This window comes from Ylistrum balloti, unplaced genomic scaffold (genome assembly GCF_031769215.1).
Source record: "Ylistrum balloti isolate Yb309-2 unplaced genomic scaffold, AGI_CSIRO_Ybal_v1 Utg371018, whole genome shotgun sequence".
NCBI classification, from domain to species: Eukaryota; Metazoa; Mollusca; class Bivalvia; order Pectinida; family Pectinidae; genus Ylistrum; species Ylistrum balloti.
The window spans coordinates 19,714-34,733 of record NW_026782566.1 but is presented as its reverse complement, the minus strand read 5'-3'; the positions used below and the strand labels follow the sequence as shown (position 1 = coordinate 34,733).

Below are 15,020 nucleotides of genomic sequence, written 5' to 3'. Positions count from 1 at the left end.
TTTCAGGAAAGATGACTACATTGTGTATTGAATCTTGTATTGCCAATAGTACTAAATTTCTCATCCATAATGTAACTTATGTATTTGATATGCTTTTGATATTCATTTGTAAAAAGTTGTTTTACATGATCTTTTGTGAGTGTTCTAATCTTTAAGTTTTCAAAACTTACTGTAATTTCTATACACACAAAATTTATACACACAAGTCTTGTTATATATGTGATAATATTTATTAACCTTTTTTTGTTGTGTTTTACATTGGTCTTGTCCACCAGTCTGTTCCTCCTTGTTAACATTGATGATAATTACAGGCTAATGCTGAGTACAACAAGAGTGCTGGTAAAGTGAAACGTCACACCAACACCACAGTGGGTAAAACTCCAGTGGTAGAGTATACAAGGGGTGTTAGTGAAACCTTCAGTCAACAGGTTGTTAGTAAGTAAATCCCTTCTCATATTCTGGTATATTATTTCACATCCATATACTTGCATGCTTAAATATTCCACCTATGTTAGTTAAATAGTTTCAGGGAAGGAACTATATAAGGACATCGTTTCTTCATATTTCAATTTTAGCTAACAGGACCTCCCAGGTAAAGAATTTCTTAAGTTGGACATGCTACTTGCATTGTCAAAAAATGGGGTCATTTTTGTGTAAGCGGTTCAAATGGTTGAACCTACAAGAAAAATGCCAGGTACAGATCGTGACCAAAGCTGGATTGCGGAACACTGGGCACTTTCTGTTTGAGGGGTCCAGCCTTACCTGTCTGAAACTAACTTGCTAAATATTATTAGTTTTCAAAATTTCAGCAAAAAGCAGGGTCGGTTCTTGTTCACATTTCCATGCTTAATAGTATGAATTAAATGGGTGGTATTGTAGGTCATTTTTGTGTAAGCGTTTTAAATGGTTGGACTGGTCGAATCTACCAAGAAAACCCAGGAACTGAGGCTGGACTGCAAAATATTTGGCACATGCAAATTAAGGGGTCCAGCTGTACCTGTCCAAATCTTACTTGCTGAATATCATTTGTTTTCAGAATTTCAGCATAAAGTACAGTCGATGCACTCACATTTTTTGGGAAGCATTGTGCTTATCATTATGAGTGAAATGGATGGTATCTTAATTTTAGTGAATTGTTTTATGTTTGACATGAAATTCCAAAACTTTGCATTCTGAGCTTTACATATATCTTGTCCAGAATCTGGTATATATGCATTCTTGTATAGTGGAATAATTCCAGACCACTTGAACCATTTCAACCAGGATATGCAAAAACAGCTTCGGAAAATAAATGAAGGGGTTTGAACTTTACCAAACTTTATGTACACTTTTTGTTAATGGTAGATTAAAATAATGTAAAATTTAATCAATCTTGATTTTGGTGTGTGTTATACCTGTCATATGCTAATCAAGCTCCACAGGCTAACAAGACCCCATCACCACAAGTACCAGCCACACTAGTACGACAGTCTTCTGCAGACAAAAAGAGACCAGTAGCCAGAAAGAGTACATCTGGTCGTCCATCCACAGAGTGGGAAGGGCCGTGGGTGAAACAGACTCGAACAGGTGCTCCAGTAGAAAAATCAAAAGGTAATTAGATAATTACATAAGTTGTAGAAAGAATAACTCGTATCCAACATGTATCAGAAACTTTTAATGAGGAGAAAAGATTCCTTTGGCTTTAGTAGAATTTCATTTTTGTGTTTGCAATCAAAGTTCCATTTTATGTACTTACAGAATTTGTTATCAAAGTTCCATCTTATGTACTTACAGAATTTGTTGCCAGCAGTATCAGCAGTCAAAAAGTTGGGAAAGATATGGCAAGTGTGTTACAGGACCGTCTGTCTAAAACTGCAGACAACACAGATCTAGGTTTGAACATTTTACTGTATCTTCTATAAGTCTAAACAATAAACATGGTTTGATGTGATAACTAACACTGGTCATGTAATTTTACATCTATAGTTTACAGACATCAACATTTTCTTGATTCCAAGTTTTATGTTAACAGATGATGATTCCTTAGGACAAAGAATGGAATCAAAACTGCCATTCAAAGACCGAGTGAGGAGGAAATTTAGTAAGTACCATTGTCTTTGTAAGCATTGACAGTTGATTCTGAGATTTTTTTCTCTTTATCAGTGTTTCTTTGGAGACCTGAACATTACTATGTTTACGAAACACATACAGTGTCACCAAGCTCCTGGAGCACTTTTTAAGATAAAAAAAAAATTTCTTCATTTTCTCTTGTGACCTCCAAAATCAAGCGATCAAAATAAAGATGTCATCCTAGAATGAATGATATTAATATAGACTCTTTTAAGAAAATCTTTTTAAATAACAGTGAATTTGAAACACTAGAACTTCATACATAGTATCTTCAAAGGTTGGACTATATACTTAAATTGTCACTCATAGTGAGTAGAACATTTCTTTCTTTATAAAAAAATGTACTCTTGTTTTAAAAAATGCAGCTATATCATTGACTCAATGTTGATTGAGGGTGAAGGGTTACAGTGCAGCAAGATTTCTCAGCACGACTGACTTTCTCTGTCTGGCTGTTTAAACAGAAAGCAAAGATAGAGTTCAAAATATGAGCCTGTAAAAGTAACTATATCATTGTAAATATACTTGTGTTAACTTTCAGGAACTCACAACTGTGGTAAAGATTGTTTGAAAGATTGTGATGATGACCCAACAAAGTACAAGGGAGGCAACCCACTCCTGATTCCATTATTGTGTGGCTGGGAAAGGTATAGTGTCTTAATGCTGTGTATAATGTTGGCTTCTTCAAACATGAATGTGATTCATATAATCTTTCCATGATGAAAACTTTAAATGAAAAAGAAGTTAGTAGCTAGTAATAGCTACACTATTTATGTATACATATGTATTTAGTTATAAAATCATAATTGATAGAAATCTGATATATGCAAGACTTCTTGAAAGTTACATACAGCAATGGATTTGATAATGTTGCAACAGATATGTTTTTAGTGATTTGGAAAGATGATCAGTTCAGTTCTTGGCGAAAAGGGATTTGTGTTGATAATAAAGTATAGCTCTTAGGAGGAAGAAGGGATTTTTTATTAATAGTAATGTTTAAATGATTATTACCTGTATCTGTGTAAACCCAACAGAGGTGTTGAAATGTCTGTTGTATGTTCTACAGACACGTGTGTAAAATGAAGCCTAACCACAAGAGAGTGGTGATGTATCGTGCTCCCTGTGCTCGGCGACTACGAAGCATGGATGATGTGTTTACATTCCTAATGCTCTGTGATTCACAACTAACCATTGACATGTTCTGCTTTGATCCCATCCTACATGTACACACTGAGTTTGTTCCAGTCAAGGTAAGTATAAATGAGATTATATAAATCACAACATTTCATATCTGAATGCATTGTGTAACAGACTAGTAATTCGGAATTGTCGATGTGTGTAATGAAATCCTCAATGTTTTGTTATAATTTCCAGATATCATTTTGTATATTATACTATATGTCAGGCCTGTTTAGTGATTGTAGAGTACGGGTATATACACTCCTTTAAAGCCAGTTTTGGTATTATATATCGTATTTCCTGTTTGAGTGTATGTCATAATCAATATAGAGAAATGGGATCTGCTAGTCTGTTTCTGTCAATTCATTTTAAATAAAATCTGATTTAGAAAAATGTTTTATAATGATATGTGTTATTGTTTAATTTAAAATTCATTGAAGTGTAAAATTGATAACTAGCTGTTTAAAGTTTACATGAGCCAGAATTTCTCAGTAGGTAAGTTAAAATCTGATTTTCTATGTTACAGACTTTTTGTGACATTAAAGACTTGTCATATGGGAAAGAAAATGTGCCAATATCATGCGTGAATGCCCATGACAGACAATATCCAGACTATGTAGAATATTCAAATGTCCGGATACCGGCCAAGGGTGTGAAGCTTAATCTTGACCCAGATTTCCTGGTCTGTTGTAGCTGTACTGATGGCTGTAGTGTAAGTATCACACGGGTATCTGTGTCAAGCTTAATCTTGACCCAGATTTCCTGGTCTGTTGTAGCTGTACTGATGGCTGTAGTGTAAGTATCACACGGGTATCTGTGTGAAGCTTAATCTTGACCCAGATTTCCTGGTCTGTTGTAGCTGTACTGATGGCTGTAGTGTAAGTATCACACGGGTATCTGTGTCAAGCTTAATCTTGACCCAGATTTCCTGGTCTGTTGTAGCTGTACTGATGGCTGTAGTGTAAGTATCACACGGGTATCTGTGTGAAGCTTAATCTTGACCCAGATTTCCTGGTCTGTTGTAGCTGTACTGATGGCTGTAGTGTAAGTATCACACGGGTATCTGTGTCAAGCTTAATCTTGACCCAGATTTCCTGGTCTGTTGTAGCTGTACTGATTGCTGTAGTGTAAGTATCACACGGGTATCTGTGTGAAGCTTAATCTTGACCCAGATTTCCTGGTCTGTTGTAGCTGTACTGATGGCTGTAGTGTAAGTATCACACGGGTATCTGTGTCAAGCTTAACCTTGATCCAGATTTCGTGATCTTTTTTCTCACTCCAGTATCTATCTGTGTCAGGTCAACTTATTTTTAGAAATGATTGGATTAGCTTGGTTTAATCATTTCTGTATGAAAGTCTTAACCAGTTAACCATCTTCAACATTTACATTACAAGTCCAGTTTTTATGCTCCCTGAAGTAAGAACATATAGTCGCTTTGTCCATCCGGCCGTCTGTTCACCCATTTGTCTGTCTGTCATAATTTTGTCCAGGGCATAACAAAAAGCTATAAGCAGTACATAAAACTTCATCTGTAAATGGATCACAACAAGGAGAAGTGCAATGCACTAGAACAATCACTTTCTTTTGCATAATGTAAGAGTTATTGCCCTTTGTTATTTTGCATACTTGTCAGATAACATATTGTTCTGCCCAATAGGATAGAGCTAAGTGTGAATGTCAACAGCTGACAGTGGAGGCCACAGGGATAGTAGAAGGAGGCAAGAAAAATCCTAATGCTGGATATGAACACCGAAGGCTCAAGGAACCCCTAACAACAGGGTCAGTAATATGTGTAATGTGTAAATGTGTGAAACACAACATAAATTCATTAAAAGTGCTGCAAAAATCAGTGTCTGTTAATGAAATTCTTTTTTCTGTGTAGCCTTCTTTAACAACCTAATCTCGGTACTATTGATTTGTGATGTCACAATAGTGATTCAGACTTGTTGGTCAGATGAGAGGACAAAATTTGACATTATTTGTTGCAATGTGTACAAGTGTAACACTGGCTATAAATATTGACATACTTTGGTGCAGTGTGTGCAAATGTAATGCTGGCTATGAATGTTGACATACTTTGGTGCAGTGTGTACAAGTGTAATGCTGGCTATGAATGTTGACATACTTTGGTGCAGTGTGTACAAGTGTAACACTGGCTATAAATGTTGACATACTTTGATGCAGTGTGTACAAGTGTAACACTGGCTATAAGTGTTGACATACGTTGATGCAGTGTATGTACAAGTTTAATGTTGGCCATAATTGTTAACATTCCTTGTTGCAGTGTATACGAGTGTAACTCCCGGTGTAAATGTGACAATAGATGCTGTAATAGAGCTGCACAGAATGGATTGAATGTCCGTCTCCAAGTGTTCAAAACAGAGAAAAAGTTAGTAACTTCAAAGTATAGTTAACTAAATATATAATGTTATACCTAACATTGTTATAAACAACACTATCTAGAGTACTGATAAATCATTTGTAGATGGAACCATATTATACCTAGTAATCAAACACTTTTGCATAATTGAAGTGTTAACATTTTAACTAGAATTTTAAAATAAATTGATGTGTGCTGTATTTCCTCAACATCATGTCCTTCTGATCTTGGTTTTATTCATTTATTTTTATTTGACAACGGGTTTTACGTCCACTATTACGACCTTTCGGTCTTTCAGCAGACGAGTTCTGATCTTGGTAATATATTGTTTTTTATATTTGACAACGGGTTTTACGTCCACTATTACGTCCTTTCAATCTTTTAGCGGACGAGCTCTGATCTTGGTAATATATTGTTTTTTATATTTGACAACGGGTTTTACGTCCACTATTACGACCTTTCGGTCTTTCAGCAGACGAGTTCTGATCTTGGTAATATATTGTTTTTTATATTTGACAACGGGTTTTACGTCCACTATTACGTCCTTTCAATCTTTTAGCGGACGAGCTCTGATCTTGGTAATATATTGTTTTTTATATTTGACATCCTGCAATAAGAAGTATTTTGGTTGGTTAACAGAGGCTGGGGTTTACGGTGCCTTGATGACCTGCCCTCTGGTGGGTTTATCTGTATATATGCCGGCCAGTTACTGACAGAGCAGGGTGCTAATGAGGTGAGACACTTCTAAACCAAGATAAAATATTGGTAATATAATCTACAGGGTAATTAACAAAGGACATTGATGTTTCTTTGTGTCTTTCTTATTAAGTGAATGCAAATTAATTTTGAAGGATTTGGTTTAGAACATCAATATTGTTAGCTTCCAAAACAAATATTAGTTTCTCTAATTTTATAAAGCTGATTTTAGTACTAGAGCAACCTAAAATTTCTGATATATTCAGGAGGTAAGAGATCTGTTGGTTTACGTTTTGGTCAGTCTTTTTATGTTATCTTCTATTTACACAAAAACAGGTGTTATTTTTAAGTTCTTTATTATATTAAGTAGTTTTAAATGAAGCTTTGAATACTGTTATTTTCCAGGATGGACAGCAGTATGGTGATGAGTATTTGGCAGAGCTGGATTATATGGAGGTTGTAGAGAGACAGAAAGAAGGATATGAAAGTGATGTAGACATGGATGAAGGTGTTGGGGACAGCAGTGAAGATGATGAAGACAGTGATCGCCACTTTAGCGATAGTGACAGGTAATATAACTACAATAACAGGTAATATAGATAAACTGACGGGTACATTAAATATTCTCAACAGAATTTAACTCAATAGAAACAGTAATTATAGCAAGACATCAAGAAATGTAGCTATAAGATTACAACAAGAACTGTAGCTATAGGATTACAACAAGAAGTGTAGCTATAGGATCACAACAAGAAGTGTAGCTATAGGATCACAACAAGGACTGTAGCTATAGGATCACAACAAGAAGTGTAGCTATAGGATCACAACAAGAACTGTAGCTATAGGATCACAACAAGAAGTGTAGCTATAGGATCACAACAAGGACTGTAGCTATAGGATCACAACAAGAACTGAAGCTATAGGATTACAACAAGAAGTGTAGCTATAGGATCACAACAAGAAGTGTAGCTATAAGATCACAACAAGAAGTGTAGCTATAGGATCACAACAAGGACTGTAGTTATAGGATCACAACAAGGACTGTAGCTATAGGATTACAACAAGAAGTGTAGCTATAGGATCACAACAAGAACTGTAGTTATAGGATCACAACAGGAACTGTAGCTATAGGATCACAACAAGAACTGTAGCTATAGGATCACAACAAGAACTGTAGCTATAGGATCACAACAAGAAGTGTAGCTATAGGATCACAACAAGAACTGTAGCTATAGGATCACAACAAGAAGTGTAGCTATAGGATCACAACAAGAACTGTAGCTATAGGATCACAACAAGAACTGTAGCTATAGGATCACAACAAGGACTGTAGCTATAGGATCACAACAAGAACTGTAGCTATAGGATCACAACAAGAAGTGTAGCTATAGGATCACAACAAGAAGTGTAGCTATAAGATCACAACAAGAACTGTAGCTATAGGATCACAACAAGGACTGTAGCTATAGGATCACAACAAGGACTGTAGCTATAGGATTACAACAAGAAGTGTAGCTATAGGATTACAACAAGAAGTGTAGCTATAGGATCACAACAGGAACTGAAGCTATAGGATCACAACAAGAACTGTAGCTATGAGATCACAACAAAAATAATGAGTTATAGCAACACAAAAATCAACACATCAGGGACTGTAACTGTAACAACACAACAAGAACTGTAGCTGTAACAACACATCAGGGACTGTAACTGTAACAACACAGCAGGGACTGTAACTGTAACAACACATTAGAGACTGTAACTGTAACAACACATCAGGGACTGTAACTGTAACAACACATCAGGGACTGTAGCTGTAACAACACATCAGGGACTGTAACTGTAACAACACATCAGGGACTGTAGCTGTAACAACACATCAGGGACTGTAACTGTAACAACACATCAAGGACTGTAACTGTAACATCATATCAGGGACTGTAGTTGTAACAACACATCAGGGACCTGTAACAACACATTAGGGACTGTAACTGTAACAACACATCAGGGACTGTAACTGTAACAACACAGCAGGGACTGTAACTGTAACAACACAGCAGGGACTGTAGCTGTAACAACACATTAGGGACTGTAACTGTAACAACACAGCAGGGACTGTAACTGTAACAACACAGCAGGGACTGTAACTGTAACAACACAGCAGGGACTGTAACTGTAACAACACAACAAGGCCTGTAGCTGTAACAACAAAACAAGAACTGTAGCTGTAACAACACAACACGGACTGTAGTTGTAACAACACATCAGGGAAGGTAGCTGTAACAGCACATCAGGGACTGTAGCTGTAACAACACATCAGGGACTGTAGCTGTAACAACACATCAGGGACTGTAGCTGTAACAACACATCAGGGACTGTAGCTGTAACAACACATCAGGGAATGTAGCTGTAACAACACATCAGGGACTGTAGCTGTAACAACACATCAGGGACTGTAGCTGTAACAACACATTAGGGACTGTAGCTGTAACAACACATCAGGGACTGTAACTGTAACAACACATCAGGGACTGTAGCTGTAACAACACATCAGGGACTGTAGCTGTAACAACACATTAGGGACTGTAGCTGTAACAACACATCAGGGACTGTAGTAGCACAACCAAAACTAGCTTTAGCACCATGGCAGTGTGAAAATAGTGTTACTGTTGTAATATTGTTGAAAAGTTGTTTTATAAACTAAAAACAGATATCAGTCTTAGAATATTTAGAATTTCCAGTTCCTATTTACAATTTAATTGAAAACAATTTGATTCAAAACATAAGTGTTTACTTGAGCTAACTTTGTTTTCAGTGATTTCTCTGCTAATGGTCAAGGAGAAAAAGAATCTTCAAATTTAATGGACATGGCAAATTTACATAGAACAAGGTAGGCAGTATACTGATCATGTTTTATCTATATGTATCACTTGTTTGTTGGTCATTGTTTTTATCATCTGTAACAAATGCCAGAATTTTTTCAAAGTGAAAAACAAAAAATAAGAATCCCGTATTAAGATTAATGTGACAATGGGTTTAAACTGTTTCAGTTTTATGGCTAGCATGTTCTGTTGCTTTTGTAAACTGAAGCCAAATCAGATCGGTTTTAAGATAGTACATCAATAATAAAGTCCTTTCAACAGGTATTAGTGGAGTCAGCAGTATAACTACTAGTGAAGAATTCCAATTATCTGCTTTGGTTCAAAATTCAAATTATATACCTAAAGATAGAACTTCCAGGCTCTGCTGTGGTTCAGAATTCAAATTATACACCTGAGAATAGAACTTCCAGGCTCTGCTGTGGTTCAAAAATCAAATTATACACCTGAGAATAGAACTTCCAGGCTCTGCTGTGGTTCAGAATTCAAATTATACACCCGAGAATAGAACTTCCAGGCTCTGCTGTGGTTCAAAAATCAAATTATACACCTGAGAATAGAACTTCCAGACTCTGCTGTGGTTCAAAAATCAAATTATACACCCGAGAATAGAACTTCCAGGCTCTGCTGTGGTTCAAAAATCAAATTATACACCCAAACATAGAACTTCCCTGTATTGACAAATTTCCATGTAGGATTTTATAATATAATATAAGTTGACAGTGACAATACATTTGGAAGTTTTAAAAGTCTTACAGATTAAATTTCTGTATAGTTGGAAAGAGTGTAAACAATTATAGGGAAGTTATACTTCACAATTGACTAAAGCAAGTAGCTTCAGCTTTCTTTTTTTTTCGCCGAGTCTAAATCAGTCACCAGTTATGTTTGGTGGTAGGCATTCTTCTTCAGATTCACATGAAAACTAAATGTTTTCATGTTTCAGGATATCTGATGCTGTGATCCTGAATATATCAAACTCAAGAGTATTAAATACTTTTTTATGTACTCAAAAGTCAGGATATAGGCATCATTTTATTCTTTAACTTGAAGTGGATTTGTGCATCAGTGTGTGACTGAAGTAGTAATGTTTTAATTTATGAGAACTGGGTACCATACAGGGGTGGAGGGGAGGGGGGTTGGGGGGTTGGGGGGTTAAATTCATGTTTTACAGACATTGACTAGTGTCAGTTATGAATTTTAAAACTGGATTAAAATCCCTTGAAATTTTAATGTGAAAGCATCAAATGAAATGTGGATATAGACCTTTGAATTTATTTGATTGTAGAGATGATAAATACTGGTATGTTAATAGCCATGGTATTACGTTAACATGAGAACTGCTGGATTGACTAAACCACAGTGAGATCGGTGTGATGAGTATAATGTGTTGTATTAACCCTCTATCTTAGGTTGTTTACTGGCTCAGAGTAAGTATAGATTCTGCCAGAGAACATGATTTTGACTGACCCTGCATGTACTTGCATTGTTCATTGTTCTCATAGAGTTTTTCTTCAGCCTTCGTGAACAGAATGATATTGATCAAATGTTATGTTCCAGAGCATGTCTTGGTTGATGGCATCTCCGCCCCTATACATGCTTATATGCTAGAGCAGGCTCATTGAAATAAATACAAAAATAATGAAAATGAAAAGTTTTTTTACAGTATTTGTCCAAGCCCTTTGATTGAGTTTCTGTAAAACAGCAAAGATCAACCAAGTTTGCTGTTGATTATGAAGAATATAGATTGTCTGCTTGTTCATAATCCTGAGGTTTTTAAATAATAAATATTTCAGACTTAGTTTTGAAATGGCACTACTTTTAAATTATTATTAATAATTAGATATTTTATTCTCAATACAAAATTTACAATGCTAAAGAAAATCTGAGAGTTCTATCAAAAATATTAATTTTGTTGCATGGACAGAAGAGAGAAGACATAAAATTTGTGTACCAAGATTGTAAATTTTTAAAAAATATTAGATTAGAAATTAAAGTGATCACTTTTTCCATGAATCTGATTCAAGTATTTATGTACATCAACCAATTTTATCTCTCATTAGATGTTTCTTATCATACTTCCTGTAATGAAGTTTGGGGGATGGGTGAATGGTATACTGGAATCACCCTGATTGGATGTAAATATTATCAGAACTCCTAAACCGGTGAACCACTTCCATTGAAATCTCATATCAATATAAAGGACCATAAGTTGATTTGCAAGCAATTTTTTTCCATGAAATTTTGGTTGCCATGGTGACTGAAGTCTTTGCATCTGCAAGTGGTGTTAGCTATCCTCATGATGATAGACCAAGTTTATTCTTAGTTTTCAAATTTCATCCCTCAAAAAATTTTAAAAAATTATGATAACAAGAACAACTTTTTCCAGGATTAACCCAGGTACCAAATTAATGAGAAGTATCCTGGGAAGTAGTGCCATGACCTTATCCCACATGACACCAAACTACGCTTTGTTTTATAATCAGCATTACCACTGTTTATGTTGCTTACACTAGGATTTGATTTGCAGTATTTTACTTTTCGCATGCCCTTGTTTGCTGGTGTTCAATGCTTTAGTGCTAGCTCAGCGTAGATGCTGCTGACCTTTAAGGTCATCTGATCTAAAGGGTCAGGATGACCCTCATGGTTTGCCTGTTGTCATGGGCTATGCACTGTCTGCTGTCCATCATGCATAATTTCATTCAAGCAATATCATTTCAATAACCAAAAGGTCAAGTGTACTGATATTAGGCCTGTAACATGCTGGGATGACTGGCTACCAAGTTTCTTCAAATGAATTACCTTGACCCACTTTCAAGGTCACAGGGGTCAGATGTATTAAAATCTTATCAATAACAAAATTGGGCCTCAATTATACATAAGTCTATATAATTGAATGATGGTAAAGGCCCATGGGCCTCTTTCTACCTGTTGCTATCTCTGCAATGTGTCAATTGGTATTACCTGTAAATGTAATATCAGTAGGGGACACATTGAGTTGTTCTATATTACTTACATGTCCAAGCATACAGTTAAGGTTTTGCACTTCAGCCAGGTTCTGAAGAAAAATCATAAATGCTCAGTTGCATATGAAAACACATACTTTTTGACTTAAAAGTAGAGTTGTAGAAACATAGGCTTTGGGAGCCAATATCTGTAACATAATGGAATCAGCAGAACTATCTCTTCTTGACCATTGACCTTGATCTCTAGAGCGGAAATGCAGGTTTACAAAGCCATTCTTACTGTTTCATGTATTGATATGTCCTACCCATCCAGGCCTGCCCTGACTTGTTCTCTCCTGTTATCACATTAGCAACCTTATACACTGTAAAGGTCAGGATTTGGATCAACGGTGATGAAAAGGTCAAGTAAGAGTCTTTATTCTAGGTTGAAGGTCAATGTCAGTGTTAATGAAAGCCAACTGATTTGTGTGGAGTTATATCGTTAGTGGGATACATTCATATATCACAGACAATTATTACTTTGAAACTTATTGTCATTCTTACTTATGAATTTGATATCAACATACTGACAACTGCTACTATTGATGTTTAAGGTGAATGCAAGAGTGTCGTTATAAAACCACTTGTCTTAGGTAAGAGGGTATGTAGTTATGACTTTGTGTATCTTTGGGTCATTAGTCAAGGTAAAAGGTTACCCTTGACCATTTCTCAAATTAAAATCTTGTGTACAAGATATCATAGGAACCTCTGAAAAGTTTTTCTTCATGTTCACAACATTGCTTCACCATTGATTACTCCAGGGTATATAGCAAAAATTATGTGTGTGTCAAGATATGTACATGTGTGTAGATTTTTGTGAAAGATATCTCTTTAACCATTGAACAGCTTTGTCTGATATTTACATTATAGCTTCACCTCGCCAAGGTCTACACCTAATAAGATTTCAGAGGTCATTTGTCGAGGCTAAAGGTCAAAGGTCACTGATGTATACCTTTTGAATTAAAATGCTTGTGTAAAAGATATCTCATGGAGTCCTTACCAGTAGTGCTTCATATTCAGATTTAATTAAATGAGATTTTGATTGTCATTGGTCAAGGTTACATGCAAAGGTCACCATTGACCACTGTTTAAATGTAAAAACTGTGTAATTAGGTACACATATTTCTCAAATAAATCCTTGTGTACAAGATACCTAAATGAATGCTTGGCACTTTTTCTTCATATTCACAATAAAGCTTTACTAGTGACTTCACTGGGGTGAGAGTTGGAGATTTTTATCCGTGCGTTTGCTGAAAGATATTTTCAGAATATTTTATATTAGAAGTATATAAAAGGAAAATTCTGTCCACTTCTCTAAAATCCTTGGTTAGCATTAATAATCCAGAGTTACCACACCAAGCTCTATACTTAGTTAGATTTGATCAATCATTGATCAAGTTTTAAGGTCAAAGGTCACCGGTGACCAATTTTGAAATAAAAATCTTATGTACACAATATCTCACGAACCTAAGTCTAATTTAACATCATAGCATCACACTATCAAGTTCTTCAACAGATTAGATTTTTGTGGTCATTGGTCAAGGTTAAAATTCAAGTTCAAGGTCACTGTTAACCACTTTAAAAATCTCATGAACCTCGTAATGGATTATTCCTTTGATAGATTTAGATCAGAAAAAAAGATAAGAGGAAGGGAGTATACCTATGTGAGCCTCTGTCTAATTTGTTTTCATTTGTGACAGTGGAGACTGCAGAGGTCACAGTTCAAGATCAAATGTTTTAGTTTCTTTAAACATCATCTTATACTGCAGGGAAATTTATGCATTGTCAAAAATGGTTTGTACATCCCTTTTAGTTATTGATCAAAGGAATAAGTGTTTCTGTGGTAAGAGTTCAAGGTCACAAGGTCACCAAGCTAAAGATGTTGTTTCCATTTTCAAGCACCTAAGTGCACCAAAAGTTAAAATGGTAGGATTGTGTTTTCAGCTATTTTGTTACCTGGAACATACGTTAGTATTTCTTCAGATAGCGGATTTTTTTAGTACTAGAAATAACTCACCATACATACGTGACATTATGAAATATCTTGAATGAGTCAGAGTTTCAGGGTTGTAGGTCAAGGTCAATGTCACTTTTTAGAAAATCATTGTCAGAACTGTACAGCTCTATGCCTTACAGAACCCTGATATTATTACACACAGTTGATGAAACTGTATTGTCAGATTATCTTACCTTTTTGTTTCATTGTTTCATGAAATCAGATACAAATTACAGCCCTGGTAATTCAGATTGTATACTTGTATACAAACAGCACCATCTATATAAAAGCATTACAGTACAATAGCTGGTGGGTCTGGTAAAAGATGTGTTTTATTTTATACTCATAATGCATGTTGTAAACTATATCAGTCTGTTTATGAAGTGGAACTGTTCACAAGGTCAGTTCCTGGATCAGAATGAGGTGGGACTCTGATTTGTTTCTTAAATTCAACAGTGATGTTGGAAATGACATGTGTGGCACTTTTCTGAGTTCCCTACATAAATGTTATGGTAGGTGTATAATAGATTAATGTGTAAAGTAGAAATATGTAATTCTTTTGATGATCCTGGTAAAAAACATTTGACAAATAACTATACAATGAGATTTGAGATGTATTACATATTACAGCAACTGATGTTGATGTTTTATGTTAAACAGAACAACAACACGGATGGAGAGGAACTCAAAGGATGACAAGGATGATAAAAAGTCTGTTGGTAAAATCGTACTGCGTCGTGACTCGTCCCGTTCTGGTAGCAAGGAGGATGAATGGTAAGGA

The 15,020-nt window shown here is 35.6% G+C and overlaps 1 protein-coding gene across 1 annotated transcript in view; it reads left to right on the top strand.

Annotated features, from left to right (window-relative positions):
• LOC132560128 (histone-lysine N-methyltransferase SETDB1-B-like) overlaps positions 1-15,020 on the top strand; it is a 43,339-nt gene that overhangs the window by 14,204 nt on the left and 14,115 nt on the right. The window contains exons 17-30 of the mRNA XM_060224775.1: positions 312-435; positions 1,414-1,590; positions 1,774-1,872; positions 2,012-2,080; positions 2,648-2,753; positions 3,173-3,356; positions 3,812-3,997; positions 4,944-5,065; positions 5,571-5,675; positions 6,306-6,399; positions 6,768-6,931; positions 9,178-9,252; positions 10,651-10,668; positions 14,900-15,013. Of these exons, the coding sequence (XP_060080758.1) occupies positions 312-435; positions 1,414-1,590; positions 1,774-1,872; positions 2,012-2,080; positions 2,648-2,753; positions 3,173-3,356; positions 3,812-3,997; positions 4,944-5,065; positions 5,571-5,675; positions 6,306-6,399; positions 6,768-6,931; positions 9,178-9,252; positions 10,651-10,668; positions 14,900-15,013 (1,637 nt within the window). The remainder of the gene's footprint in view (positions 1-311; positions 436-1,413; positions 1,591-1,773; positions 1,873-2,011; positions 2,081-2,647; positions 2,754-3,172; positions 3,357-3,811; positions 3,998-4,943; positions 5,066-5,570; positions 5,676-6,305; positions 6,400-6,767; positions 6,932-9,177; positions 9,253-10,650; positions 10,669-14,899; positions 15,014-15,020) is intronic.